General features: G+C 49.6%; 12 protein-coding genes across 12 annotated transcripts; 8 read left to right on the forward strand and 4 right to left on the reverse strand.

Moving 5' to 3' along the window:
* The first annotated feature begins 58 nt into the window (after positions 1-58).
* On the forward strand, positions 59-1232 carry AUEXF2481DRAFT_44465 (uncharacterized protein). Its single transcript, XM_013484099.1, has 3 exons — positions 59-368; positions 443-613; positions 674-1232. The coding sequence occupies exons 1-3, from the start codon at positions 180-182 to the stop codon at positions 773-775; spliced, it is 462 nt and encodes a 153-aa protein (XP_013339553.1). The 5' UTR covers positions 59-179; the 3' UTR covers positions 776-1232.
* A 1032-nt stretch (positions 1233-2264) lies between these two features.
* On the forward strand, positions 2265-3497 carry AUEXF2481DRAFT_8866 (uncharacterized protein; the record flags this gene model as incomplete). Its single annotated transcript, XM_013484070.1, has 3 exons — positions 2265-2355; positions 2412-2527; positions 2580-3497. 3 exons carry the CDS (start codon positions 2265-2267, stop codon positions 3495-3497), a joined length of 1125 nt encoding a protein of 374 aa, XP_013339524.1.
* An 828-nt stretch (positions 3498-4325) lies between these two features.
* AUEXF2481DRAFT_8867 (uncharacterized protein) lies at positions 4326-4637 on the forward strand (the record flags this gene model as incomplete). The annotated part of the gene is made up of 1 exon (XM_013484071.1): positions 4326-4637. One exon carries the CDS (start codon positions 4326-4328, stop codon positions 4635-4637), a length of 312 nt encoding a protein of 103 aa, XP_013339525.1.
* Positions 4638-6550: 1913 nt separating this feature from the next.
* AUEXF2481DRAFT_516600 (uncharacterized protein) lies at positions 6551-7490 on the reverse strand. Its single transcript, XM_013484139.1, has one exon. It carries the CDS (start codon positions 7064-7066, stop codon positions 6677-6679), a length of 390 nt encoding a protein of 129 aa, XP_013339593.1. The 5' UTR covers positions 7067-7490; the 3' UTR covers positions 6551-6676.
* A 163-nt stretch (positions 7491-7653) lies between these two features.
* AUEXF2481DRAFT_44470 (uncharacterized protein) lies at positions 7654-8937 on the forward strand. The gene is made up of 2 exons (XM_013484100.1): positions 7654-8207; positions 8267-8937. Exons 1-2 carry the CDS (start codon positions 7932-7934, stop codon positions 8504-8506), a joined length of 516 nt encoding a protein of 171 aa, XP_013339554.1. The 5' UTR covers positions 7654-7931; the 3' UTR covers positions 8507-8937.
* A 207-nt stretch (positions 8938-9144) lies between these two features.
* On the reverse strand, positions 9145-14011 carry AUEXF2481DRAFT_70340 (uncharacterized protein; the record flags this gene model as incomplete). The annotated part of the gene is made up of 12 exons (XM_013484116.1): positions 9145-9619; positions 9674-9835; positions 9888-10015; positions 10065-10103; positions 10154-10262; positions 10309-10991; positions 11043-11176; positions 11238-11845; positions 11898-12293; positions 12355-13172; positions 13223-13494; positions 13567-14011. 12 exons carry the CDS (start codon positions 14009-14011, stop codon positions 9145-9147), a joined length of 4269 nt encoding a protein of 1422 aa, XP_013339570.1.
* A 2100-nt stretch (positions 14012-16111) lies between these two features.
* Positions 16112-16771, forward strand: AUEXF2481DRAFT_8871 (uncharacterized protein; the record flags this gene model as incomplete). Its single annotated transcript, XM_013484072.1, has 1 exon — positions 16112-16771. One exon carries the CDS (start codon positions 16112-16114, stop codon positions 16769-16771), a length of 660 nt encoding a protein of 219 aa, XP_013339526.1.
* Positions 16772-17065: 294 nt separating this feature from the next.
* AUEXF2481DRAFT_516186 (uncharacterized protein) lies at positions 17066-18153 on the forward strand. The gene is made up of 3 exons (XM_013484140.1): positions 17066-17532; positions 17593-17760; positions 17812-18153. Exons 1-3 carry the CDS (start codon positions 17360-17362, stop codon positions 17999-18001), a joined length of 531 nt encoding a protein of 176 aa, XP_013339594.1. The 5' UTR covers positions 17066-17359; the 3' UTR covers positions 18002-18153.
* A 151-nt stretch (positions 18154-18304) lies between these two features.
* AUEXF2481DRAFT_33394 (uncharacterized protein) lies at positions 18305-18760 on the reverse strand (the record flags this gene model as incomplete). Its single annotated transcript, XM_013484085.1, has 1 exon — positions 18305-18760. The coding sequence occupies one exon, from the start codon at positions 18758-18760 to the stop codon at positions 18305-18307; it is 456 nt and encodes a 151-aa protein (XP_013339539.1).
* A 2399-nt stretch (positions 18761-21159) lies between these two features.
* AUEXF2481DRAFT_70426 (uncharacterized protein) lies at positions 21160-22458 on the reverse strand (the record flags this gene model as incomplete). The annotated part of the gene is made up of 1 exon (XM_013484125.1): positions 21160-22458. One exon carries the CDS (start codon positions 22456-22458, stop codon positions 21160-21162), a length of 1299 nt encoding a protein of 432 aa, XP_013339579.1.
* An 802-nt stretch (positions 22459-23260) lies between these two features.
* On the forward strand, positions 23261-25173 carry AUEXF2481DRAFT_70342 (uncharacterized protein; the record flags this gene model as incomplete). Its single annotated transcript, XM_013484117.1, has 2 exons — positions 23261-25069; positions 25129-25173. Coding segments are annotated over 2 exons (1854 nt in total), but the record flags the coding sequence as incomplete, so codon positions are not given.
* A 440-nt stretch (positions 25174-25613) lies between these two features.
* Positions 25614-27110, forward strand: AUEXF2481DRAFT_33398 (uncharacterized protein; the record flags this gene model as incomplete). The annotated part of the gene is made up of 1 exon (XM_013484086.1): positions 25614-27110. One exon carries the CDS (start codon positions 25614-25616, stop codon positions 27108-27110), a length of 1497 nt encoding a protein of 498 aa, XP_013339540.1.
* Positions 27111-27520: the final 410 nt, after the last annotated feature.

The raw sequence follows: 27520 nt of genomic DNA on the forward strand, positions 1-27520 counted from the left end.
TAAACCTAATGACCGCGGAAACCAAGGCAAAAGTGCAACCCTGCCCCTAAAATGACATCACTCACCAGCCACTTTACACGAACTTGGCTGTTCACCTTCCAAAAACCTTACCCAACCTCCTCCACGACTCCAGAGCCTTTTCCACTCATTGAACACATCCTCATTGAGCAAAAGTCAACATGTTTTTCACACAACTTCTCCACACCGGCCAAGTCGCCCTCTGCGCCTATGGCGCGTACGTGTCCTTCATCGCCATCCGCAACCTCCAGCAATATGAAGAGACCAGCAAGAAAGCAGCAAAGTACTCCACGGAAGCTGAGCACCAACTCCACAAGACCAGAACTACTCAGACCAGCGGAGCTGTTTGCGTGAGTGTTGTTCCAAAATACTGGCCCTTGGGCCAGTCACCAAGAGCTTTTTTATACTGATTGTGCATCCACAGATCTTGGCTTCAATGATTGCAGCTGCTACACTCTCATTGGCACCCAACTCTCTGCCTTCGCTGGTCAGATTCGGTATCTCGCCTGCCGCGCTGGTATTTACGCTGTTTGTTCGCGCTCACGTGTCCAATTTCTGGAAGGCAAAGGCCAAGATTCCTTTTGTTGAGGGCTATGTAAGTGCACATCTCACATCACTATCATGGTTGGACGTGATCTCTGACGGACTTTGATAGAACGAGGCAATCTCAAAGACCGGAGAGCTTTTGCAGGTTCTAGAGTTCTTGGAGTATACTTGGGCGGGAACTGCTCTTGCTAGTGGATTGGTTGGATACTAGAGTTGGAGCTGTGCTTGATGCAAGGTCCTTCTGTGACCTCTACTGAAGCTAACAATCACTGATCCACTCGGATTGAGCTAGGTGCTTTGTTCATCACCATGGCAATATAGCAGGACTCCAATTCCAGCTTTATGCCAACATAATTTACCATCGGCCTTTCCAGAGTTGTTGTACATGTACTACTTACTACTCCTGCGTATGAGGTCGCGCGAGCGCTGACCAGTAAAGGCTACTGAACATGCCGAGAAGCATGGAGTCAGATGTGCCAGACGCACCCAAAAGCTTGAGTCTATATCGGCGCTGTACAGGATCCCTTGTTGTGATTTCAAATGATTCTCCTTGTACTGCTCGGCAAATGATGCTGAAGACCTTGATAGTCTTTACCAGGGTCATGGTTAGCCTGGATGCGAGATTGAACATCCTATAGAACAGAGTATCGTGTGTAGTATCGTTTCCCCCCGCTGATTTTTTAAGCATGGATGACACATAAGCGGCCAAACTCCACTCATGCATACCATGACTGGCGAGCCACTGTCATGACTAGCAACTACGCTGAGATGCTGCAAGATCGCACGAGGTCATCATGTAGCTCCGAGGACCGATATCAGCCGACCAGGAAGCTCAAGGCTCTATATCCATAACCTTGATGTAAAGCCATGTGGCGCTCAACAGACGCTCTCGGACATGAGCTTGTCAATCCTGATCAATCCTTCGCATCCTCTCGAGCATCTCTTCTTGTCTCAACAAGCAACAATCAAATTCGCAGAACATGTTTCGCCGAATACCGCGTTACCGATTCTTCCGCCAACTACCTTGATGACATGCTAGGAGCCGTCGCCGGAGCGCATTGAGTTTCGGGAAACTGCATATTATACATTTCAACATGTTAGCCCTGCGACAACGGCTCGTAAATCCACACATGAAGGATTCTCGATATAATATTCCATGGAGCCATTGATCATGGTGGAGTATGTTGGGGATTATCAAGGTGTTTTGACGAAGACAAACAGGATGTCATCACAAGTTCGCCGGGCGCGCCGGGAGAACTGCTTGTAGAAATAAAGCCGGACGAGTCAAGAGAACATGTTTTCAGAGCTTGGTGGGTTTCTTTAATGACCGCAAATCACAAAGTAAGAAAGGACTTGGCGGAAGATCGATGCTTATCGCGCGTGAGCCGCTCGTTTACAGCCCACTCATGACAGCCAATCGGAGCTCGGCTAATTCCACTAGCAAAACTCGTTCTATCATGACCATCAAGGTGTTTTTCCCACAAAGGCAGCGGCCATCTTCATCCCTCGTTCCTCGTCCCTATGTAACGCTTAAATCTCCCCTTCTGCCACCGTCTTGTAACACTGTCCATCATCTATAAGCTTGCTCTCTTCAGCGACAGACTTCTGCCAATCCAAACGCAGAGTCAAGGTCTATTTATTCATAGATCCGCAAGAACAGCAGGTCTCAACGCTTTTTGCCCAAATTCGCTCACGCCGTCATGTCTGCCTGTCCTGGAAATAACGAGTTCGATGGGCGCATGGGCGTCCGCATTTCGGCCATCTTCGTAATTGGAATATGCTCATTGTTTGGTAAGTCAATCGCAAGAAAACACATGGTCACAGCATTGTATACTAACTCAGATCAGCAACGTGGTTCCCTGTCTTCGCTGCTAGGCACAGAGGTGTCGGTGTTCCAGATTGGGCATTCTTTATCGCCAAGTACTTCGGTTCTGGCGTCATTATTGCAACTGCCTTTATCCATGTAAGCAGTACCTCACTTGTTCATATCGACCATGGTTACTAACAGACTGTAGTTACTCGCACCTGCTCATGAGGCATTGGACAATGAGTGTCTGACCGGCCCCATCAGAGATTACAGCTGGGTTGAGGGCATTGTTCTCATGACCATCATGATGCTGTTCTTTGTCGAGCTCATGACCATGCGTTATGCCAAGTTCGGTCACAGCCACGAGCATGATGAAACCCATGAGCATGCGGATGAGCTTGGTATCAAGCCTGAGCCTTTCACCGATGGCAAAACTCCTGACGTTTCTGACGAATCTGATCATGCTTATGAGATGCATGCTGGCCGCGTCAGCACGAGTACTGCTCAATGCCCCACCACTCCTCATGCCCGTGGCGATGACCACCTCGGACATGCTCGCTCCCACGTCGACAACGAGATCTCGGTGGGATGGACTGAGGCGCAAAAGCAAGCTTCTGGTCTCGTTACCGAGTCATACGCCGCTCAGATGACTGCCCTCTTCATTCTCGAGTTTGGCGTCATCTTCCACTCCATCTTCATCGGTCTGACCTTGGCGGTCTCCGGCCCTGAATTCGCCACCCTCTATGTTGTCCTCGTTTTCCACCAGTCTTTTGAGGGTCTCGGTCTGGGTACTCGTCTTGCTGCAGTGCCATGGCCTGAGTCAAAGCGTTGGTCCCCCTACCTTCTAGGTGCTGGTTATGCCATCAGTACTCCTATTGCTATTGCTATCGGCCTCGGCGTCCGCCAGTCTTTTGCTCCTAATAGCCAAACCACTCTCATCGCCAATGGTGTCTTCGACAGTATCAGTGCCGGTATCCTGATCTACACCGGTCTTGTTGAGCTCATGGCACACGAGTTCATGTTCTCCACCTATATGCAACGCGCGAGCATCAAGACCGTATTGACTGCCTTCTTTGTCATGTGCCTGGGTGCCGCTTTGATGGCTCTTCTCGGCAAATGGGCTTAGACGAGTCAGAGAACAATATCCCTCACATGACCTCCCTACTCAACGACTTGTTTTCAAGATCTTCATGACTGTACAATAGCTTCAACGATTATATTAAAAGCGTGGTTATCAATGACCAAAAAAGATGGCAGCAGGAATCTTCTACGAGGCTGCTGCTCGTATTCACCACCGAATTATTGTCGATAATAACCTTCTTTCAAAGTGTGTATGAATAGTCAGGATTGAGTTTGATTATCACCGGCCTATTCTGCAGCCTTGCGGAAACAGTGAGTTGTGGAGGTGATAGCAAAACAGATCGTAGCCGAACATGGTTAGGCTATCATCAAGGTATAGTATCGTGTCGATCGTGTCTGGCGTGAAGCAGTGTTTCGATAATTGGACGCGTAAGCTAACAGGCTAGAAGGATTCAGAATGCTCTCGACGAATAGACAGCATTCTCAGAGTGCTGATGGACCGGGTATGCCAAAGGATTTCTCGATTAAGTTTTGTAAGCATTTCCTCACAATATTTTGTTCCTCCATAGGTTCCCATGATCTCATAACATCTCGTATCTTTGCATTAGTGTGAATGCCCGACGGCAATTTAGTATTGTCTTGAGAGACCTGATGAACTCTTGCAAGATATATAAGGCGTAGCTAGGCCCGCTCTTCTGTAGGCTTACACACAGCATCCTATATTTCCCGTTCCCCATCGACAACTACCCTTCGAACTTTCTGTGCCTTCGCCCAAAGACATTCGACAAAGTGCTTCAGGTACGTCCGGGCAGCGTAACGGCATTATAAGCACACGCTTATGTTACAAGCGGTGTAGGCAAATTCACAACGAACCATGAAGACTGCTGGAGTGTTTGCTGCGCTTGCGTATGCTTACTTCGCTCTCGCGGAAGACGCTACGGTCTCTTTGTACAACCAAGCAGGCTGTGGTGGTTCTGAGAACAAAATGCAACTTGTGCCGTCAGTATGCACTATGGCCAACGCCCAGTCCATCAAAGCCACCATGGACGACATCGGGATCAAATTTACATGCAACACATACGCCGGATCCGATTGTAAGACTGGTCAGGTCGAAATTGATTATACGTGTGAAGACTCACCTAACGGTGTCTTCTACGTGTTATGCTATCCGAATCCCACTCTCTGAAGGGACAGGGGATCTGTCCTCGAGCCAGGCAGATCGAAACTGATCTGCTACTATGGTAGATGAATCGGTCGGTTGGAAGAACGGTCAATGACCAAAGGGTAGTAGCAAGATAATCACGAAAGTCTGCTGTTCGTATTCAACACCAAAACATTCCTGACCGTAACGTTTCTTAAGAGTGCATGCAACCATCGTCAAGAGTTCCATGGTGGTGAGGCTTGAATGTGCGCCATGCCAGCCATAGTTGCATGATAGCCAATGGAAGCGGACCTTACGCGATGCAATCAAGACCTCTTAACCAACGCGATAGCGCGTGCCTAGTTGAAGCCTCTGGATTGAGCATGAAACAAGCGATGGTACTCATTGCGACCGATATCGCGATTTCCGAGTATCCAATGGCCGAATTTGGTACGAGCAAACTCGTGTAACGGGTACATGTGAGCCAATGCTTGACGTACCAACACGCGACCTGTGAGACGCTACAGCAAGAATCACCACCACCATCAGTTTGATGCGCATGCCATTCCAGGAATCGAATATCCGTATAAATGCAATTCGATGGCATACAGACGACAATGACATTGTTCAATAAAACCCAACAGCAACAAAGCACAACTTACCTCCTCAATCTCTCGATCCACCTTCCACCCACACAAGGATGTGCTATTGGCGCAGCGTCTACTACATAACCTGCAAGCACTACAGCAAAGAGCCTGTCGAGTGCATCGATGCCAACCACACGGATGTGCGTTGCGCGGGCTGGGATGACGATGACAAGGAAATGGAGAGCCAGACCAGAAACGGGACCCCCTATACCAAGGCCAGAAAAGGCAATTGTGTAGATTGCGAGTATCTCGAAAATCTGCGCAAGAACTCGGCGTACAAGAAGTTCGGAGGCGGGTCAGGAGGTAAGGCTTCAGGGAGCAAGACCAAGGCGTGAAGGAGATGATGAGCCGAGAGGGCGGTAATGTCGGTCGATGCGAATGAGAGTCTTGCGATAGCCGAGGGATGGATGTTCTCGAGTTCTTCAAGTCGAACGAATGTGGTCGGAATGGGTTTGAAATGTCAATTGAGAGTGCCTTGTTCCCACCGTGTGTCAAACTCTATCAATCATAGCTGTGACAAGGCACAATGATTTCTCGCATTATAGCACTGTCCTTGGAGCTTTCATCGTCGCAATGACTTCCAGCGCGAGCTCATGTAAAGCAATACAATTACGCCTCTTTACAGTTCATTACCAACCTGTGTTGATCATGGAGAAAATGGGAGTGACAGAGAAGGAAGCTGCACAGCTTTGTCGTCAGCGACAGTGTGGGTTTCGTGCCAGCCGATGCAGATCACCGATCGTCCCAACGCGTCACCCTCATCATTCAGCAGAACATTTTCTTGCCTCCCTGTTCGCACTGACGCGACAAACAATTCCGACAGACATGGCGGCAGTGGCATCAGAACCAGCAGCAGGCGCTGGTGCAATTGAGCGCGATGTCTATGGCCTTACCGGTGACGCCAAGAATGACCTTTTGGATTATCTTGACAATATCGCGAGTCCGGGTGATTTCGCGACCATGAAGTCAACGCCAAAGCTCCCTGTCGACCTGGAAGTTCAAATTTCAGGCAATGGCGGCAATCACGTGCGGATACATTGATTAAGAGTGTTTGCCATGGACTGATCAAGGGACTTCTGTCCTTTTGCGACAAGGCTACAAATTCTGCCTGGCGAGTCTGGATCACGAAGCCATGGGTCAAGCCGAGGGAGACGAGTGCGACGGTCGCAAGCTGTCGTCGTTAATTCGACAGACGACTGACATATTCAATAAGTCACGCAGCAGAGTCACGAAATTTGAGAAATAGTCATAGACTCCAGAGATTACGCCATGTTGTCTCGACTGAAAGACCGACCATAACTACTGGACATCCATTGCAGCAGATTTCGAACTTGACCACACCGGTATCTCCATGTTCGCCCATTTGCTAGAACAAGCTCTGGCTGTCTCCGCCGCTCATCCATTTCCTGTCGAAACTTGCCTTTAGCATACAACCGCTCATTGCATGATCCGCTGATCGGCACCTGGCGTGGCTTGTATGCACCCACAAGCGCTACAAAACTTGTCTTGAAGCTTGCACAAGCTATTGCATTGTCGGCAATAGCGGACGTCCTTCATGTTGGCCAAGGAAGCACCCTGAACGCCGGGGTAGTAGATTGGCGGCTCAGGCTGCTTGCCTACAGCAGCGTACTGTCTAGCGATAGATTCGTCGATTGCTCGTTGCGTACGCATGGCTCGCTCTTCTTCTTCGCGTCGTCTCGTGTCCGCAGCCAGTCTGGCTTCTGCCTCACGTGCTGCTTGCTTCTCGACCTCATTTCTGGCCGCCGATCTTGAGGCGCCAACGACAAGTGCAGCACCAAGTAGTGGTCTTCTTCGATGTCCGTGCATTGTAGCTATAGCCTCAATATCAGCTGTGAACCCGTGGGTTGACTGATGATGGAAACTCACAACAGTGTGTCAACTGTGATCAATAGGGAGAAGTGTAATAGGAAATTCGTTGTTGAGATACTGTGGGCTCTGGTACGATTTTATGGCAACTTGAATAAACCTTGTCAGTCATGAAAAGGAGCGCCTCATCACGGAAATGCAAGCACCTGACGACCTCCACTTTACACTTCCTTCAGGATTTGCTGACGCTTGGTCGTTGGACCAGGCACGATGAAGGATTTTATCGTATGACATTACCATGGATATGATATGTATCGAGGTGGTGTGCGAAACTATAGTCGCGTAATGTACTGGTACATGGCATGTGAAGCTCTAGTCACGCAACACCCGAAATCTGAGATCCACCTCAAAAGTCCAGCCTACATTCTGCCAAGTGTACCTCTACTATCTCGGACCTGTCTCCAGTCTTGTGTGTCAACCTGGTATTGAACCCTTGGAGGGTAGCTATACTTACTTGGGGAGTGAGATCAAGGTAAGGCAAGATTAAATCACGCAACTCCCGAATATCTATGCCTGGGAAAGACTAAATCATGGTGAGGTGCAGTTGTAGAATGGTCTAGGCACATCTAGATTACTGAGTAAAAGTGGTGTGAGACCTGGTTGGTATGATCAAGCGTTGTGCGTGGACTGATAATCTCTGCCATGTGTCCAGAGCCAATGCCGCCTCAAGGTAAAAGCACCTTCCTTGATCGTGAGGCTTCAATAGATATAAGTACGTCCGTAGAACTGCTGGAGACATCTGAAGACTCCTTTGTTTCGCAACCAACCCCAATCACCATTCATACTCCATTCTTCCGGCAACATCATGGGTATTGGCTCCAAGATTGCGTCCATCGTTTTCCGAGCGAACGAGCTGTTCTCAGCTGCTATAGTCGTCGGCATACTTGGCCACTTCCTGAGCATTGTTGACGACGCCAATGGATCTGCTAATGGTAAAGTCGTCTATGCTATGGTCATCGCATCTCTGGCCTTGCTATTTTCCATTGTCCTGATGGTTCCACTCTGGTGTACCTTTCGCGCGTTCCCTCTCGACTTCATCATGTTTCTGTGTTGGATGGTTGCTTTTGCTCTGCTGGTGAATGTAGGTGGCTTATGTATCTTTCCCATCCATTCTCAAGAGTTACTGACTCAAATCAAAAGCTCACAGGAACGAATGCGTGCTCCAGTAATTGGTACTACAGTTACTGGGGCTACAATTGGGGTCGCTATTATCGGACGCCTGTTGTCACATCAGCAAGTGTCATCAACAATGCAGGTTGTGCAGATTGGCGATGCGTCCTTGCTTTCAGTTTCATAAGCTCCATGTTCTGGCTCGCAAGCTCTCTCTTGGTACGTCATTCGACTGAATACTTGATTAATAATGCTGAGTTTACGATTTGATAGGGTATTTTTGTTTGCGAGCGTGAACGCCATAGATTGCAAGAACTGGGCGGACGATCCGGGTACGTTATCCAGTAGCCTGACTTTCTGCTTTGTGTCTAATCTTTGTCAGCAATACTTGGTGGAGCAAGGAAAAATATACGCCTCCTCTGGAAAGTCCTGAAATGAACGATGATAACGTCCCGAGGGCTGGAAATTGATGAACATCCTCTCGAGCAGGAGAGAATCTCATAGGAAACTCGAGTGGGACTCTTCCGGCGAAAGAACATGTATCAATCTTACCTCTTGTGCTGTGGTGAACAACATTGACTACATCTTTTATCTGCTAAAATCTACCTAATGGCTGTCAGAGTTGATTATATGATGTGTTATGGATGCGCTCATAATACTGAAAATTTGAAGATTGCAAGAAATACCAGCTTGCCCGACATCTGAGTAATACAAGAGATAATCCCATGACAGCCAACTTCCTCCAGTAGGCTCACAAACAAGGATTGAAGACCAAATCTGAACTTCCAGCTCCAGATATATCGGCGAAGTTTCAGCTTGAAATCACCGCTTGTCTCGACCTTTGATGAGACCAACAGGTTAAAGATTGAGAAAAGAATCCAAATCTTAATACTGACAGCACAACCTTATCAAATTGCCTGCCCGAACCACATTGCGAGAATCGACCAAGCCCAGTCCCTCATCTTACTTACCCGTGCGTGAAGTCTCCACCTTCTGACTTTGAACACGTAATACAGCCCAAAGGTTGCCATGATGTTGAACAAGATATAGGCAAACACGATTCCAACATTCCTCCATCTTTCGCTCCATTTGATCTCAGATACTCCAAGGAACTGGTCCGCGATCGTCAAGGGGCAATACTGACAATTTGTTTCGGCTTCAGGATTCGTAAGCTGCCCTGCGGCGTCAACAAGATATGTTGAAAGATAGGCCCCACAATTCGATCCTGCCGGTGGACTAAAGTTCTTCATCTCAGCCGTAGAGCACCGAACTGCACGCCCATGGAGACCCGTGCCAGCAACTGCGCCAACGATGTACGTGAGAGGACTGATACGATACATGAAGATCCAAAAACCGGGAAGTGCTTGTGGAGGTTGAAAAACGCTGATTTTGATCAGTATACGTCATAGGATCAACAATAGATTTGTAGAGCAATACCCATTGAATATCATGGTCAACGAGAACAAGAGAGTGGCAACAGCTCCTGCTGTCTGGGCGTCTGGTAGGGTAACAATAACCATGTGTGCAAATGTACTTGCGAAGACGAATATCTGTATGGTAGAGATAAGGATGAGGACCTGGCGTTCAGATGATTGGATACTGGTTCATGTGAGCTGATAGGAGATCAAGAATGGATCGTGTGATGCTGTACCCGAGGATAGGATAATAGTAACATGCGTAAACGAGGACTCCCAGGACAATCTGGTACAGAAACTCAACGATAATGTTGGCGAGGATGAATGCAGCCCACGAATACACCTTTGATGGTCTTTCACGAACCTGCTCCATCATCAGTTATCGGACGGCAGAGTGCTTGGGTGTTGCTTACTTCGTACAACGACCTTTGCGACACAAAGCGTGGCATGATCTGTGGTTGATTATCAGTATTGTGACTGATCAGAAACGTGCTACACTTACTTGCTGAACGAGCGAACTCAATACGGAAGTCAGCATGAAGATACTGAACACAACGTTTTGCAGGCCCTGGATCGAGCTGTCTGCGTTGAAGAATGAGAACCCGATGAAACTGCCTTGTGTGAGCCAAGTCGCGAGATCATGATGATCTTACTTACAACGCAGAAGCTACACCAAGCAGGAGTTTTCCATAGATGTAAGATGGTGTGCGCCAATACTGCTGGAACACACGAAGCGTTGTGTAGAAAGCTTGTGTTGAAAAGGGCACGGCGAATTCACCGCTATCGGCTTCAGTAAACAACTCATTACCGTTGGTATCCGCTTCTCGCTGTAGTCGGGTTTGTTCAGTTTTCATGTTTGAGCATTCATCACTCATGTTCCATAACGCAGGCCAATCTTTCTCCCTATCTCTATCAGATCCAATGGTGACTTGCTCTAAGATGTACTCTGCGGGATTCTCTGTCGTCCTACAGGATCTGGCCCCTTGGCGCTCAAAGTAGTCAATTAGAGTCTCGGCATTAGGACCTATGTCGCCAAAGTACACTGTCCTCCCGCCTTTGGCCAAGAACAGTAGCCGATCAAATTCAAGGAAAAGAATTGGACTGGGTTGATGTATGGTGGCGAGTATCGCTTGTCCGCTATCAGCGAGTTTTCGAAGGAGTGCGACGATAACCCACGCGCTCTGGGAGTCAAGACCGCTGGTCGGCTCGTCGAGAAAGATCAGGACTTCCGGTTTTGCTGCCAGCTCGACTCCGATGGTGAGCAGCTTCCGTTGCGTGATATTGAGCCCTTGTCCTGGCATGCCAATAATGGCCTCGGAGAACTCGGACATATCAAGCATCTTCGATACGGTCAGTAACTTCAGGAAGCATAGAACATCAGCTGCACAGACCTCGATAATGTGCTCAACGTGAGAGTACTTTTCTTCAAGCGAGGTCTTCTTCGATTGTCGTAATACAGCGCTGAATCGCAAAGCCTCTCGTACTGTAGAGGTCTCAAGGTGAACATCTTGCTGTTGGACGTAACCTGCGTGATACACGATCAGTGTCTATGTCTTGGATACATTTTTTTGAGAACAAGACGTTACCAGCGTTTCGTTGGAAGCTTGGCTTCAATGGTTTTCCATCGACCAACATGACCCCATGTATGAAGATACGCTGAGCAAGAACATCTAACAGAGTTGTTTTACCAGCTCCGGATACCCCCATAAGTACGGTCAGAGTTCCTGGTTTGACCCAACCAGAGACACCATCTATTAACCTCCTTGGACGTTCCTTGATTTGAATGTCGTAGACGAGATCACGCCAGCTGAATATGCTGCGCTGTGGAGCGAGCTGGACTGGTCGTGCATCTTGGGCAATCCTGCCGGGGCCATTTTCTGCGGGTCGCTGATCTTTTCTCCCAACAAGCTGTGCAACTTCGTGGTCATTTGTTTCGCTACTTCTCTGCAAGAAGAGCAGGCGCTCAATTGTGCTTATCGCTGGAGAGCTCATCTCGCTGACGAAAAGATATAAGACGAGGAAGAACAACCAGAACGAGATCACGATTCCGAGATTTCGCCAAAGATGGGTGTAGCGGTATCCGAAACTCACTTGGACGTATGCATCACCCGAGACAGCCTGTTGGCCGGCGACTGCCCCCGCAGCATCACAGATGAAAGCTGTGGTAGAAAAATCTGGATCGGTCGGGACGAAGCTGCATTTGGGGTCAGTCTGGAAGCGAAGAACGGGATAAAGGAGATAGCTACCTCGCACAGGTGAAGTTCCTTCCGTGAAACTCGTTCACCATCAAAGCCTCGAATGCGTAGGACAAAGGATTGATCCATGTCAACCACTTGAACCAAGGATGCATGTACGAACGAGGTATAGTATACCCGGTGTAGATGACGATGGCCAACACTAGCACACCTGCCAAAGCAAGAGCTTGTGAGACTGTTCGAGTCACCGCAGCTAACGAACGAAACATAGCGGACATTGTAAAACGAACCAAGAGTGTGAAAAGGAAGAAAATGAAGAATTGACTGGGCTCTGCGCGAAGTCCCGCCAGAAAATAGAGGGTTGGGTTGAAGCAACAGGTGATGAACAGCTTGATGGGGGCGTCGGAGATTACTCCTGCCAATGCTTCGGCGGATGGATGACAAAAGCTTTGATCCAACATTAGCATCATTCCAACCAAAACACATAGCATCTCGGCCAGGAACTCACGCGTATGAGGTGTGCTTTTGAACGATCGGTCGTTGTTGGTACAGATTGTTGATCTCTGTAATGGCGATAAGAGCGTTGAGCAACACAGCGAAGAACAAGGTCGATCCCCTGGCGAAGAAACTGCCCGTGGAATTTTGGACGCCGTAATAAACGGAACCAACGACCAGCCCCATGATGATTTGGCCAAGGACAACCGTCAATGTTGAAGCTTTGTCGTTCCAAAGTCGTTGGTAGGCACGCTTAGTACACGCTTTGATCTGGACCAGTATGCTAACGGTATATGGGGATGTTTTAAGAAGTTGTCCAGACTTTGCAGCCTGGCGAGAGGCTCTATAATCACGTGCTACAACATGATCAATCATCTCACGCTCGTGCTCTTCTATCTTCTTGATCAGCGCTGTACGATTGTGGGATGATCTCCAATATTTCTCAAAGTCCTCGGGTGTTCGAGGGACAAGATCCTCAAAACCCTGGCGAGGGATTCTCTCCTTGTAGTTTGTGATGGAAGTGAGGAAATCGCCTGTGGTCTGACGAGAGGGACATAACCATCCCATTTCCTCAAAGTATGCTTTTGCAGCACGCGCGGCTCCAAAGTAGATTTGCCGGCCCTCATAAAGGACTGTGACTTTGTCAAAGGTATCAAAGATTGCTTGTGAAGCTTGATAGACGGCCACAGCGTGAGCGGTCCCAACAATGTCAGCACTCATTCTCAGTGCCTGGATGAAGTCCAACGCGGTCGCCGAGTCCAGGCCACGAGTACTGTTGTCCCAGAGTCCGACAGATGAAAGCGCCAGTATCATTTCGGCAATGCTCACACGCTTGTGACAAGTTAGCGCACGAGTATGGTATTTGTGTTCCAAATGCTTACCTTTCTCTCGCCACCAGACACTCCACGAACAAAGTCATTTCCCACCTTGGTGTGTTCCGTGTGCGCAAGACCACATATTGATAGGGCGACCATGACCACCTGTCTGATATGATCGTTCCTTGAAACACCTACTATATGGTTTCGGGGTGTGCGAAGGGTGGCTGCGAACTCTAGCGTTTGCGCCACGGTCAAATGCGGGAAATGGTTGTCCCCTTCAGAGTTGTAGATGACCTCACCCTTGTGCTCTTCCATCATCTGATCTGGTGCTAGTCCTATACATTTGTTGAAATAAGCAATCCGCTCAAAAAAAGAAACAGAACGAGCTCGTACGGCGACTTACGTACCATTGTAAGATAGTCGAGAATTCCCGTCGAATCTCAGATCATGCGTCTGTCCTGCTAACGTCTTCAGTAATGTGGTACAACCACTTCCCGGCCTTCCCAGTACTAGTAACATCTCTCCTGCCTTCAACAGTCCATCAAATCCATTTAATATGGTTCGAGGAGGCTGTCTACGAGACTTGATATGGTTGGCTGGTGCCTTGAATATCGAAGCCACATCTGCGTGGAACGGTGCCAAAGGTCCGAAGCCAGACACAGACAGATTGATGAAAGAGATGGAAAGTCTTTGAAATCTTACACCGGCCTCCCTGGCATCGTGCGAGACTGCCTTCAACCACTGATACGCGTCAAAATCCGAGCTCCTTGGGTCTAGAGCCGGGATTTCGCTACTGTTCTCCAGGGCTGAAACTCTAGGATTGATGCCATGGAACTCGGACGCAAGGCGCATAAACTCGGTATGATTTTGCTCTTCGCATGATTCACTGGATGACGAGGCGTCGATCAATGCCGCGGCTGACTTGTCCTTCTCAAGAGATCGACGGACTCCTGTGGAAGTTTCAGGATTAAGAGTCGAAGTCACAGGGCGTATCTCGGGGAACTCTGGTGTCGGCGCTGAAGGAGCCATTCAAACGAGTGTCCAAGTAGAGATCTTGACTTGTGGGAAGCTTGTCAGAGTCGATTGTGACGATTTGAAGACGGTCTGTCACAGGCTTTATTGGGAGTACTGAGACTTGATGATATGATCTTACCGCAAGAAACGGGATCCTTTTTATCACTTTACTTCGACTGATGTGAATTGATCTAGTCCCACTCCTAGAGTGTGTGCAAAGTAGCCTGATGCATGTAGCTCAAGTCATGCAACGTTTGCCGTGGGGCTCGAGCAGGGCCTCAATCTCGTAATCGGAAAGTCGTCCAGCCGAAGTCTATCCCGTGTTGACCTTTCTCAAGCCCCGGGGTCTCACCTGATGCCTTTGTAAGCATCCCACTACCAAGAGTATTCGGTCAGAAATCTTGGGACGACACATGGTCTCTTGACTGCCTGTTGCTGATTCAGTAACGTTGCTGACTCACTTCAATTCTTGAATGGGCAGATGTTCCGACATGCGGGATGATCGATGGCTATCATTCAACTTCCTGGATAACATTGATCCGATCATCGATACAGAGATGACAACGATGACGAACGCAGACAATAGATATTCTCCCTTACGGTGACAGACGCTCGGAGAAGCACTCGGAAGCAATACGATGCTGATTGGCCCGCACGTCTATACTAGTGATATCAAGACATGCGTTACCAAATATCACTCAGCCACGTGCGATGACACATTTCGGTACGATCGTGACCACCTTAGAGCATCTGGAGAGCTCTCCGGAGTACACTAGTCTTGTTGGGCTCGTTGCGGAGATGTGATAAAGCGGACCTCGTGGTTGTACTTTGGGTGCGGTCTCGGCAGTTTGACCTGTCTTATCCTTGTTATGTGATGGGTTGTAGAGCAAGAAATCGCTCCCTGTGACAACCTTGTTAAAAGGAGTAGCACAAGATGCCTGCAGGCGTTCTCGTGACGGTTGATCGAGATGCTTGGGTATGGGTAGATGGTGCCATTGCGCCGCAGGATAATATGCTCGGCGCCTAGATGCAGGATAACGGATACCCTCATAATCGGCCGGGGGACCGACATGAGTTGTGTGCTTGCGCTGCAGCTGAAAGCACGAGTCTACCGCACCTTCAATTTTCTCTGCATGGAGCAAGCTGACTTGGACTGGAAGACTTTATCATGGTACTTCCTCTCACCCACACCATCGATCAAACCCTCCAAGAAACCCGTTGTCAGCTTCTAGCCATGTAGATTCTCTACTTCTCCAAACGGGACTGTGAGATAGGTACTTACTGCAAAGCTCCATTCACGGTTAAATGTCGGGACAAATTGTAGACGTAACCGTTGTTCTCTTGCGTCACGCCTGATTAGTTCTTTCTTGTTTTCACTTGTTCTTGGCCAGGTGAGCCAGGGCAAATCTTCCCATTACGATAATCTCGACGCGGCTCCAAGTTCTGGGCGAGTCGAGCATTCATTCCTACACAATGTCTTGAGACGCGTCGACTTGCGCAAGAGCTTGTGATGTATACTGGACCTCCACCCTAGATGACGTATATTCGAGTGCTCGTCTGCTTGCCGCAAGATCCTATGTGAGTCGCAGTAGAAATGGACTGTCCGATTGCAACGAAGATTGCAACCAACAAAAAATACTGGCGTGTCATCCAGAAGGCTTCCATTTAATTTAAAGCATGATCAACACCAAGAATTGCGAGGCGACTGTCCAGCTCGCCATTCACGTGTCCCTTCACATGCTTTGCACGCCTCGTTGTACGTGTATCTCGGGATATGGTGCTTAATAAGCTGTTGAACTTCTGAATCTTATTTACACTCGGGATTACCTTTCGTCACACCGCGGCCTGCTGTCCTATATAACACTACCTCAGCTCCAAGCAAGCTCTAACGTTTCAATACGCGAATCACCAATACCTATCGACATATTAGATCTCGCCATGGCCTATTTTGACATTTACGAAGACAATACGATCAGCCCCTCTCCGCCAGCAGCTATAAACGATGCGGATCCCACTGTCCACTGTTTCGAGTCTGGACCATCGTCGAGAGAAGCGCACAAATTAGAAAGTACCCGAGAAGAACAGGACGTATACTTCGAGAGCGAGGAGCATGGAGAGACTGCAGAGCGCGATTTGGTTGTTGCAATGTCCGTAGAGAACGGAGACCGACAAGTAATTGAGCATGGATTCCCTGATCAGTCGAACGTCGACCCCGGCGAGATGACCATACAAAGAGACCCGACTACCAAATTCTGGAAGCGTTGGCCGGGATACCAGACACTCAGGGGAATGTTGTATGGAAGCCCAAATGTAAAGGCTGACGAGGAGCCAAAGGTCCAAAAATTGATGCCACGCCGACCCGCTCAACAATCGACAGGTCACATCGCCGTTGGTAAGAGTCACAATGCACGTGTTCAAGAACCTTCGACTACGAGAGATGGCTCTTGCAGCGATCAGGAGGAGAGGACTCAGTATCACTGGCTGTCATCACACAGATTGCAAGCTTTACACATGAAGCTATCCCATGGGTTTCCATCAAAGACTCAAGATGATAGCCGCAAAGAACCTTTACACCGAGGAGACACTGTGGGGAACTAAAGTGGACAATACACGACAAACTGCCACATGAGTGTGCGAGCTCTTCTCGGGCGGAGAAATTCTGTTGAACAAGGCCAAGATTCAAAGGCGTAGGCCTTATTTGAAGTGTGTTTTTAAAGCCTCAAACCGGTGGAGGGAGTGAACGCGGTGGTGGAGAAACTCGGGGCAATCGTCAACTCTGAAATTTATGCAAAAAGAAGAATCTTCAAGAAGCAATCCTAAAGTCACCACCCGTGCTTCACCTGTCATTCGATGTAAGGTAGAGAAAGGCTGGACTCAAACTTATGGCGAAGGATTCTCTTATCTCGAACCATCGGCGATCAGTCGTTCTAGAAAGGACTGCAAGTGCACATGTGAATGCACTTTTGCAAGGACTGGTGGAGTTATCAGGCCATCAGGGCATCCCTTACGTCTCACTCGTGAGCCTTTTCTACCTCGTGCTTGGCTATCTCCGATCTGTTTCTGAGATCATCTGATTTTTCACGTGCATCCACTCGTGAGTCGTATTGATGGATACATAGCCGTCTTCCCTACTCACAGGTATCAGTCTGACCTGGATCAGAAGAAGTCAACACAGAGTCCACAGCTATGACTATATCACGAATTGAACGCGATAATTTGCGGCTCATACAAAACACCACCGAACGATGCACCGACTCCCTTCATTGTGAGACGGCGATTCATACTCCGCCCTCAACCCTCGTTGCTATCTTTCTTGTCCCCTCGGCTGTGATTTCATTGTTGTTCATCTACAAGCTCCTGTAAGATTGAGTAGACTCTCCTCAAGAGGTCGAAAAGATCTAATGAGAAAGACATCAGAGATTATGGGGAAAACCCGCGCCGCCTGTTTCGAGTGATGTGAGCCATCATTGCGAGAACAAAGCCATCCCAGTGCCAATCGAGGTCGAAACGCTCGTGGAAACTTTTGGAGAATGGTCGCAACGAAATAACGAGCTCCACCCAGGCAGAGTTCCGACAGATCCGTTGTGGTATGCAAAACGATCCGAGTATCGATCACTTTGCTTATCTTATATGTACAGTGTTATTTGCATCGATACCATAGAGAAAGCCGATCAGATCTCAGCTCTACCGTGCCTGCATTTCTTCCATCGCAATTGCTTCAGTCAGCTCTTGCAAGCAAGGATAGGACGGTGTCCGGTGTGCCAACAAGCTATGACTCAATGCGACACTGCTGTAAGATCTGACCCTCTGGCCACGGAAGAAGTGTGATATGACCGCATATGCAGCACAAGTGGAAGTGTTTTTGACTGAAACTTGCTCACCTACGTGAACACCGCTTGATTGATGGCAAGGCACAAGAGAATATACATTGTAACGCGATCTCAAACAGAATCAAAGGCAAACTTCAAGGTGTGCATTACAAGCTCTAATGCTTTGAATCCGTCGGTGACGACCTCATATATCTAAGCAAACATTCTTTTGTTTACCGCTCTCATGCCTTAAGATCTGGAATAACTACCGATCTTACAAAACTTCGATGTCTGGATACCTCCACTGCAAGATCTCGAGCGATCATATCAATCCAATACAAGTCGTTCCAATCAAGCAAGCCAACTCGTTGGAATCTTCGCAAATATTCGCAAAATTGTCGCCATTTGCGATCTCCCGTAGAGAATTTTGCATAGGGGATACCGCATCGGGTGCCAAACCTCGAATCATAGTAGGTGTGGATTGCCGGCTTTCCAATCTTGACACCCGAGTGACCACGCTCAGCAATCGCGACTCGAGCTCTGATTGACGCTTGACTTCATCTCCGAAAGCGGCGTGAAGACGATGCAGCATATCAGTGGCTGCGTGGAGTGTAGCCGCCTTGCTAGTGCTGCTCTTTGGTTGCAGTCCGAGGTGACAGTCCGCCTCGAGAATTTCGCCCAACAGGTTGTTGAGCACTCTAATCCGATCCCTGAGAGTGTTTTGATATTTACGTTCGGCGGAAGCATGGTTGCTTCGAACGCGTGCGGGACTCATCATCGTTTTGGATATGCGAGTTGGCTGTAAGGTGTAAGGAGACTTCAGGTCGTTTTTGGCGTCTACACACAGATAGGTCCGATAGATGCACAGATGGTGAGAGAAAAACAGGTGTCTACCCGAACAGCGAAGGCCGACGAAATAGATTATTAAGAGCGGAGATATGTCTGTGTGTGTCTGTGCCAGATTTCTGGAGTTAAAGATTGATCCAAGGGGCCTTTGGAGTGTAAACGGCGACGGTCAAAGCGAGGGTTTGTCATGTGAATTGACGAATGATTGTCAGAGAACGATACCCAGGTGCAGCCAGAACCTTGCCCTGACGCACTAACCCATGTCGCTTGTAGAGTTTTGTCTTGCATCATCTCAGGTATCGACAACCGCAAGCATAGCTCGGGGAGCGCGATTAATCATCGTGGTGAGAGGATTAGGTCAGTTCTCGCAGTCGACCTCTCACTGCGTCTTGGTCAAGGACCTGATACCGAGAACTCTAAAATCTCTGACTTTGATGCGAATTGGTAAGCAATTGAGACCATAGCAAGTTATATCAAAACTACGATCCCGCATAGAGGAGAGTTGAAAGCCCGATAATCTTTGAACCAAATGGATGACTTTATGTTTGACCAACCCCTAAATGACTTGTGTTTCTTCGACCTGCTTCAGTTGGAACACGGCATGGATTGGCAGACCGGCAACTCCTATGTCGAACACGCAACACCTTTGCATGTCTATGAATCGGTTTCTACCAATGATGCTAGCAGCACCGAATCAGCCACCGAGAATCAAACGCCTCAAGCCCCATTGGTCTTGCCTGGATTCAGCAACATCGTGTCACCAGTGGGCCAGCCTGAGCACAAGAAGAAAACGCGTCGGTCTTGTCGAACAGCCCATGCGTTTGCAGAGAAGAGCTACCGGGAAAGACTGAATGCACAAGTTGACAGCCTGGAATGCGCCATCCGTCAGTACAGGATGACTCCTGATATGGAGGACATGTCTTTCACCATGGATCGAGCGCGGCCCAAAGGCGAGACCATAGACAACGCCACTGAGCATATTGCTGACCTCTGGTCTCGCTTCAAGCTACGCAAGGAGAGGAACGATAATTTGTTCTCCTGCATTCAGGGCCTGGAGAAGCTTGCCGATTGCGCAAGTTGCCCTGGCATAGACACTGCTGGGTCGCAACTGCATCAGACCCGCGATTACTAGCAAACATACGCCATCGGTACATCGTCGATATGGCCAGTGGGAGGAAGCAGAAGACAGCATGGGATGCGGATGACCGGGTCAGACCAGATCCTTTGATGTACAATGTTCTAGGAAATAGCACCAGTACTTAGGGTCAACAAGGGCTGTATTTTTCGACCACGTTGATGCGCAAGGCTGCATGAGTGACAGCGAATTTCATCCAAGTACATTGAAATAATTGGTAGCTGCACTCCAAGCAGCGTACTTACAGCCAAGAGCGTGCAACGTCGAGATGTTTTCGGCGCTCAGCTCCGAGACCATCTCGATGAGCTAGGGCTGGCGATGATGTTCGCACTAGGCGCAACCAGTACAGCATCGAAATGTCGCATCGTCGATGCGAGATTGCTGGGCACGCAGGATTACCAGAAGGACACCCTTCTACGCCCTTCCCAAAGCGCACCAACCTCCTACCTGTAGTGATGTTGTTGCTGGTACATGGCTGCATGACCCGATCTCCCTATGCATCGCGATGTGCCTGCTTTTCGGCGGAGCACTTGGAGCAGTTTCAAAATGATCATATTGATAATGTCATGGAGGAGAGATAACCAGTTGAGAACATGTTTGTGTCGAGTTGAGGCTCCATGAGGCTCTTAACCATCGTCACCCGAACGCGGAAATCTTCGGAGCTTCGGCCTCTGTCCACTCTTGATGGCATGAACTCCGCCTAGATGTCAAAAGAAAGAGTTACTCTTCTGATTCAATGAAGCTGCATGGAATAGGGAGACATTCGAGACGTCGTATCTGCATAAGCCGGCTTGTAGACCCCGAGAATGTTGTGTGGTTCGGCCACGCGCGTGACAAACTTTAGCCTGGGGGAGGAGAATCCAGCAGTTCGCTCTTGCCTGGAAAAAGAATTGCGATCAAAATGGAAAGAACGACGTCAAGTTTTACAGCACGTTTTGGATACCTGGATGTGCTATATATGTGTGATCCAAACAAAAAGTGAAGCTGCTACGCTGGGTCGAACAACGGACCTTAGGATAATTGCACGTCTGCAATCCCACGCTCTACCACTGAGCTACAGCAGCGTATCACGTGATGGTTTCGGAACATTTTGAGCACAATATATCTCTCAAACTGCCAGAAAGTATCCTGTGATCCAGTTGATCACAGGTGAAATTGGTCGAATCACATAAGTGAGGGTATTTCCACATCTGTACTCATGTTGTCGCCCAGAATTTATGCCACAGTCGGAAATATGCAAAATATGCATAAATACCTGCGTAGATGACAGGAGCCACGACAGAGGGATAATCCGATCCAGCCACCCAGCAGAGCCAGGATTCGACAGTGCTGTTCGGTGCATCTCGCTCGAAAAGCATTAATCTCATCATGTTGTATGTCATGTCCTGCATTCGGGTTGCTCGTATAAACATGTCCTCTTCGAATGCCTTGACGTTGGTAGACAGCATGGTACTTATTGAGGCAGTGGGTGCAGAAGAGGCTGTCTTGGTTATTGCACTCGCAAGATACATCGCATCGGCCATTCCAAGATTTACACCTTCTCCTGCAAACGGTGTAGCAAGATGAGCAGCATCGCCGATTAGAGTGAGACCAGATCGATGTGTCCACGTGTGGCCGACAGGAAGCATGTCAAGATTGGAGATCCATGGTGAGATGTCGCAGGCCTCGATCCATTTCTTGTATTGTGGGCTCCAATCTGCAAACTCGGACAACAGATGGCTCTTGATCGCTTCTATGTCTGAGCTATTCCAGGGGAACTGTTTGATCCAATCTGGCGAGTCTTTTGTAAGCATTGCGGAGATACTGATGGTGCCATCGCCCATCTGCTGAGCGATCAAGCCTTTGTGATCACTGTAGGCAAAGAAAGAGCCATGGTTGACCCCAGTGTGGATCTCTGGTACGGCGTTTTCTGCATTGTCAATATTCAGACGTATACAGCCGACACCAGAGAAGAACGGCTTGACGTCTGAGAGGAGTGGCCTTATGCGCGAATAGGCACCATCGGCTCCGACAATCAAATCGAAGCCGCTCAACGAAGTGTGCTCAAACTCGAGAACAATGTCCTTGGGGTTTGTCGAGGAGTTCGCCATGTCGACCTTCTGCAGTTTATGGCCCCATTTGACTGTATCTCTTGGTAGACCGCCGAGAAGCAATTCACGCAGAGTTTTGCGATCGATCTCCGGACGTCCGTTCGAGTTTTCTGAGCTTCCTCCCGAGAGATTGATGTATCTCTTCAGGTGCTTATCGGCGAGGACAATGGCTTCGCCATCAAAGCGTGCGTGCTTCAGGAACTCGTTATAGAGGCCGGCTTGCTTCAGAGCAAGGAGTCCAGTATCCGTATGCAGATCAAGTGATCCACCTTGGCCTCGTACATCCAGAGAGGGCTCACGCTCGAATATGGAGACAGCAATGTCATGCTCGGATTTTAGAAGTAGGTGTGCAAGAGTGGTGCCAGCGGGGCCTGCCCCAATGATGGCAACGTTGAGGGAAGGCATGTTAATACTGAGTGCTGAGGCCATTAGTTTCGGGAGCGCATATTCAATATACTGACATCAGCGCGCAGAGAGACCAATCAGGGAGTTGACGATGGTAACATGCTGGCGTAGCGGTTGCTAATTTAAGCCGCTGAAGTTGGACACGTAACACTGTTGCATGCCGGAGGTCTGGGGGTGCCGCTGCGTATTCTGAGATTACAAGCCTACCATGGTAGAATGCGATGCGTTCATCGTGTGTGCATATTTTTCTACTTGTGTCAATAGAATGGAATCATGCTGTGACAGTACGATGAACCAGCTACAAGTGGACGAGTACATGCCGTGGTGGCCGAACGACTAATGTCGTGCGGAAAATCAGTGTGCTTGATGTGCTAGCCATTGCATCAGGTGATCGGTCGCTTAAAGATCTGTATGGTAGTTTTCCGATAAGAGCGAGCCAAACAGAAGGTGGTAAAGTCGGCAAGAGCAGGAGGCTTCAGCTGGACGGCCGGCAAAGACGCCGGAGCGAGCGCCAAGCCAGCCGGGTGGGAGCGTCCAGACAGGTTGGAAGTTGGAGCGAAGTCGAAGTTGGAAGCTGAAGCTGCTCGCAAGACTGTGACCATCGAACCTCGCCCTCCCTCTTTTCCTTTCTCGCCGAACAAGAATGCTTCGCACTCCGTTGATTCGGAGTCGGGCTCGCCTGTGCGCGCCTCGCGCCTCGCCCATCGTCTCACAATCGCTGTTCAGCCGCTCCGTGCGTCCTCTTCATCTGACGTCTATCAAGACGCCCAATTGACTGTCGCGTGCTGACAATCGTCACCAGAGAACCTTTGCCGACCTCCGTAGACCAGACGAGGCAGTCCTCCCGGGCACAAAGAGCCAGAATGCCTTTGGCGACGTGCCCCAGCCGCCAAAGCTCGGCGCCGAAACTCCCGCGTCGCCAATTGAGGCCGCTCCCATTGGCATTCCTAGAGTCCCTCCTACCCCGGAGGCTGTCGGCGCTACCCCCCCTCCTCCACCTCCTGCCCCTCCCGCCTCTACAAATGGTCCCAAGATCGTAGCCGCCCCTGCACCCAAGCCTAAACGTCGCACTGGCCGCTTCCGACGCTTCTTGACCACCCTCTTCCTCCTGTCCTCTCTCGGTTTCGCCGGCGGTGTCTACTACTCGCTCATCTCGGACAACTTCCACGACTTCTTTACTGAATACGTACCCTTCGGCGAGGATGCCGTCGCATACTTCGAGGAGCGCGAGTTCCGCAAGCGTTTCCCCAGCCGCAAGCTCGAGGATCGCCATTACCCTCAGGTCCGCGGAGAGAACAAGGTGCAGATTGGCAAGAGCAGTGGTTTGACAGCACAAGTTAGCGACGTTAGCTCAGACACCGACCGCCGCCATGTGAGCGCATTGGAGCCCTCGCGCCCTCTCCAGCAGCCCAAGGAGGCCACCCCTGCTGAGCGCACCGCCGCTGTCGAGCAAGCAACCCAGAAGCAACCCACAGCTTCCAAGCCCTCGACTCCCGCCCCTAAAGTTGTCCAGGCACCCACCTCCGCTGCTGCTCCTCTCGACCTCATGAGCATGCCCAACGCTGCCGAACCCGTCGTCCAGGATGTCGTCAAGCTGCTGAACAACATCATTACCGTCATCAACGCCGATCCCGCTGCCGACAAGTACACATCGACCATGGCTGCCGCTAAGACCCAAGTCCAGAAGATTGTCTCGGACATTTCTACTCTCAAGGCTCAAGCCGAGAAGCAAACTGCCGACGAGATCTCAAACGCCCACTCTCTGTTCGACAATGCAGCCAAGGAGCTCGTTAGCCGTCTGCAGTCAGAGATGCAAGATCAGGAGGCCAAATGGCGCGAGGAGTACGAGAGCGAGCGCGAGAAGCTGTCAAAGTCATACCAGAACAAGCTCTCGACCGAGCTTGACGTTGTGCGCAAGGTTGCCGAGCAACGTGAACGGAACGCTCTGGTTGAGCAGGAGATTGAGCTGCAGCGCCGCTTCGCAAAGAGCGTGCGTGACAGTGTCGAGAAGGAGCGTAACGGCCGCCTTGCTCGTCTTGACGAGCTGTCCAGCTCTGTTTCTGAGCTGGAGAAGCTTACCGGCGAATGGAACAAGGTCGTCGACAGCAACTTGGCTACCCAGCACCTGCACGTCGCTCTCGAGTCTGTCCGCCATGCCATTTCCAAGCACGATCACCCCACTCCCTTCGTCAACGAGCTTGCTGCCCTCAAGGAGATTAGCAACAACAATGACCTCGTCTCTGCTGCTGTCGCTAGCATCCCTCCTACCGCATACCAGCGTGGTGTCCCCAGCTCTGCTCACTTGATTGACCGCTTCCGTCGCGTCGCTTCCGAAGTTCGCAAGGCTGCTCTTCTGCCCGAAGATGCCGGTATCGCTTCTCACGCCGCCTCCGCCGTCCTGTCTCGTTTCATGTTCAACAAGCAGGGTGCCGGTATGCCTGAGGGTGATGATGTTGAGGCCATCTTGAGCCGCACTCAGGTCTTCCTCGAGGAGGGCGACATTGATGGTGCTGCTAGAGAGATGAACTCGCTCGGAGGCTGGGCTGGTGTTCTGAGCAAGGACTGGGTCGCCGAGTGCAGAAGAGTACTGGAGACCAAGCAGGCTATTGACGTAAGTCATTCCCCTCCGTTTTTCCATCTTGTATTGCCTCGTACTAATGTATCATTCAGGTTATTGCTACCGAAGCCAGACTTCAAAGCCTTCTCGTCGAGTAGATTACCATCACAAAAGCTTATTGGTGAATTTGTATATTTTTCTAGACTATTTTCCCTTTACCCGCCAAACCAAAGCTGTACGATACCAAATCATTATTTCCTAGTAAATATTTGCATGATGAAGTGTAAACCTCGTTTTGGTGGTGAGACTGGAGATGAGATCGGAAACGGGATCGCTCGGAAGTCTGACCATAACGCGAACTAGGCGCGGCTCCTTGCGGGTATCAGTCGTCATAATGGTGAGCAGCTTTCGAAAAAACATCCATCGTCAGAAGTGCTTGTGATCAAATCTTGCTCTGTCTACTATACATACCCCTACCCGGAAGGAAGAAATACTCATCGTGTGGTGTTTGATTTGAGCGGACATACTACGGTGTTCTGCTGTACAAGCTCCGACAAAAGCTTTCGAGATTTCGATACAACTCCAGCCACCCATCAACATGTCCGACGCACGTTCCGTGAAGAGCTCCAATAGTGGCTTTCGAAGCCTCAAAGACAAGCTTCGCTCTACCTTTGGTAGACGATCAGTCGATGAGACCAATTCTCCTCGAAGGAAAAGCAGCACCGGCGAGAATGTGCCACCAGGGCGCAGAAGCTTACAAAGGTCGTCTCTCGATTCGAGGCAGGGTCCTAATCAAAACCCAGCCTTCAAGACTCAAGCAGAAAGAATCAAAGAAGCACGGGAAACTGGTCCGAAGATCGATAAGCAGACTGGAGAGCTTCGTGACGACACATTGATTCTTCATAGTCTTGCTCATGACTCTTTCGATACCGTTACGGAAATATTGAACAAGTACGAATTGGATCCGAACCGGAAGCCTGGTGAACCTCAAATTGCGAGCTTGTCCCCTCAACTATGGATTCGGATCACGGAACATCTCGGCCTGGTTGACCGTGCCTGCCTTTCCATTGCATCCAAGACTTTACTGGATCGGGTGGGATCCTCTTACTTGAATACACTCAGTCATCCCGAAAACAAAGAATACAGGCTGTCATTTTTGCACAGAGTGGAAGATCAACTGCCGAACCATCTATTCTGCTTCGTGTGCAACAAATATCATCTGCGAACCATCAAGGGCCAGGAGAAACTCAAGCCTGCCAGCGTACTTAACCCGCTCTTCAACTGCCCAAATGCCACGAACAATCTCATGCCTCAGCCAAGACTACGCATTGCGACAGGCAGGACACTTCCTTTCAACTTCGTTCAGCTTGCTCTGAAGGGAAAGAAGTACGGTCCTGGATATGGACTGGACGCAACGACAATGACACGCCTATGGAGAGAGCAAGATGAGCCCAGATGGATCCACAGTTCACGCTACTTTGTGTTCAAAGGCCATCTTCTCATGCGCGTCCAGAGCACCTGTTATACCAAGGGTGGTTTGACACCCGCCGCCGAGCGTATGCTGCTTTACAGCCGTGAAGACTACCAGCCATACTTTTCCGTCTGCGCTCATTGGAGAGACGGTCTTTTGATGAATATCTGCAAATGTGCCTTGACCCATTTGCCTGTTCCACCTGAGAAGTCTCTCCATGAAGGCCTGGCCAAGGTCGCTGGAAGACGAGTATCACAGGGCGCAATTATCACGTTGTGCTCGAACTGTCGCCCTATGCGTCGCTGTCCAGCATGTCCCACAGAATACTTGGTGGAGGTCAAGTTGGCAGAAGACAGGTCTGAGAAGGACCCAATGAAGCTATTCAAGCATGCCATTGTAGTTACAAGATGGAGTGATCTTGGTGATGGCTCTTCTCCAAACAGTCCAGAATGGGCAGCTGTTACTGGTGCAATCGACAACTACGACTCCATCTCCACCATTGGCACAAGAGCTGTTTCTGGTACTTTTGAGAGTCAGACGGCCGACACTGGGCCTGGGCAGAGGATCCTGAATCTCAATCCCAAGGACGAACATAAGGGAGAGGAAGGTCACGACTGGTACTGAGACCGTCCAGGTTGTTATGACCCTAATAGCGCACACCCAAGTCATGCGGGTGTTAGCAGACGCGAATCCACTCATCTCGGCTTGGCACACTACCATCACTTATGCATATTCTAATAATCCCATTGTCCTGATTTCTTCAGCAAAACTCAGTCCTTTGTCAACCATCATGTCAATACAACAAAAAGCTCCGCAACAGCTGACTCTTCTCCCCGCTGCTCCGAACTTCACAGAATGTCCGACATGCGGTCATACAAAGATATACCCCAATATTGTCACCGGACCAAACATAAGTCGTCCACCTACATATCAAGAACGTGCACATCGTGGAGAGGAGCAAGAAACTCCCTCACCTATTCAAGATGCAGAATACACACCTTGGATATACTCCCGCCATTTCTTTCGCGACTCCT

The sequence above is a fragment of the Aureobasidium subglaciale genome, assembly GCF_000721755.1.
Source record: "Aureobasidium subglaciale EXF-2481 unplaced genomic scaffold scaffold_33, whole genome shotgun sequence".
Classification (NCBI taxonomy): Eukaryota; Fungi; Ascomycota; class Dothideomycetes; order Dothideales; family Saccotheciaceae; genus Aureobasidium; species Aureobasidium subglaciale.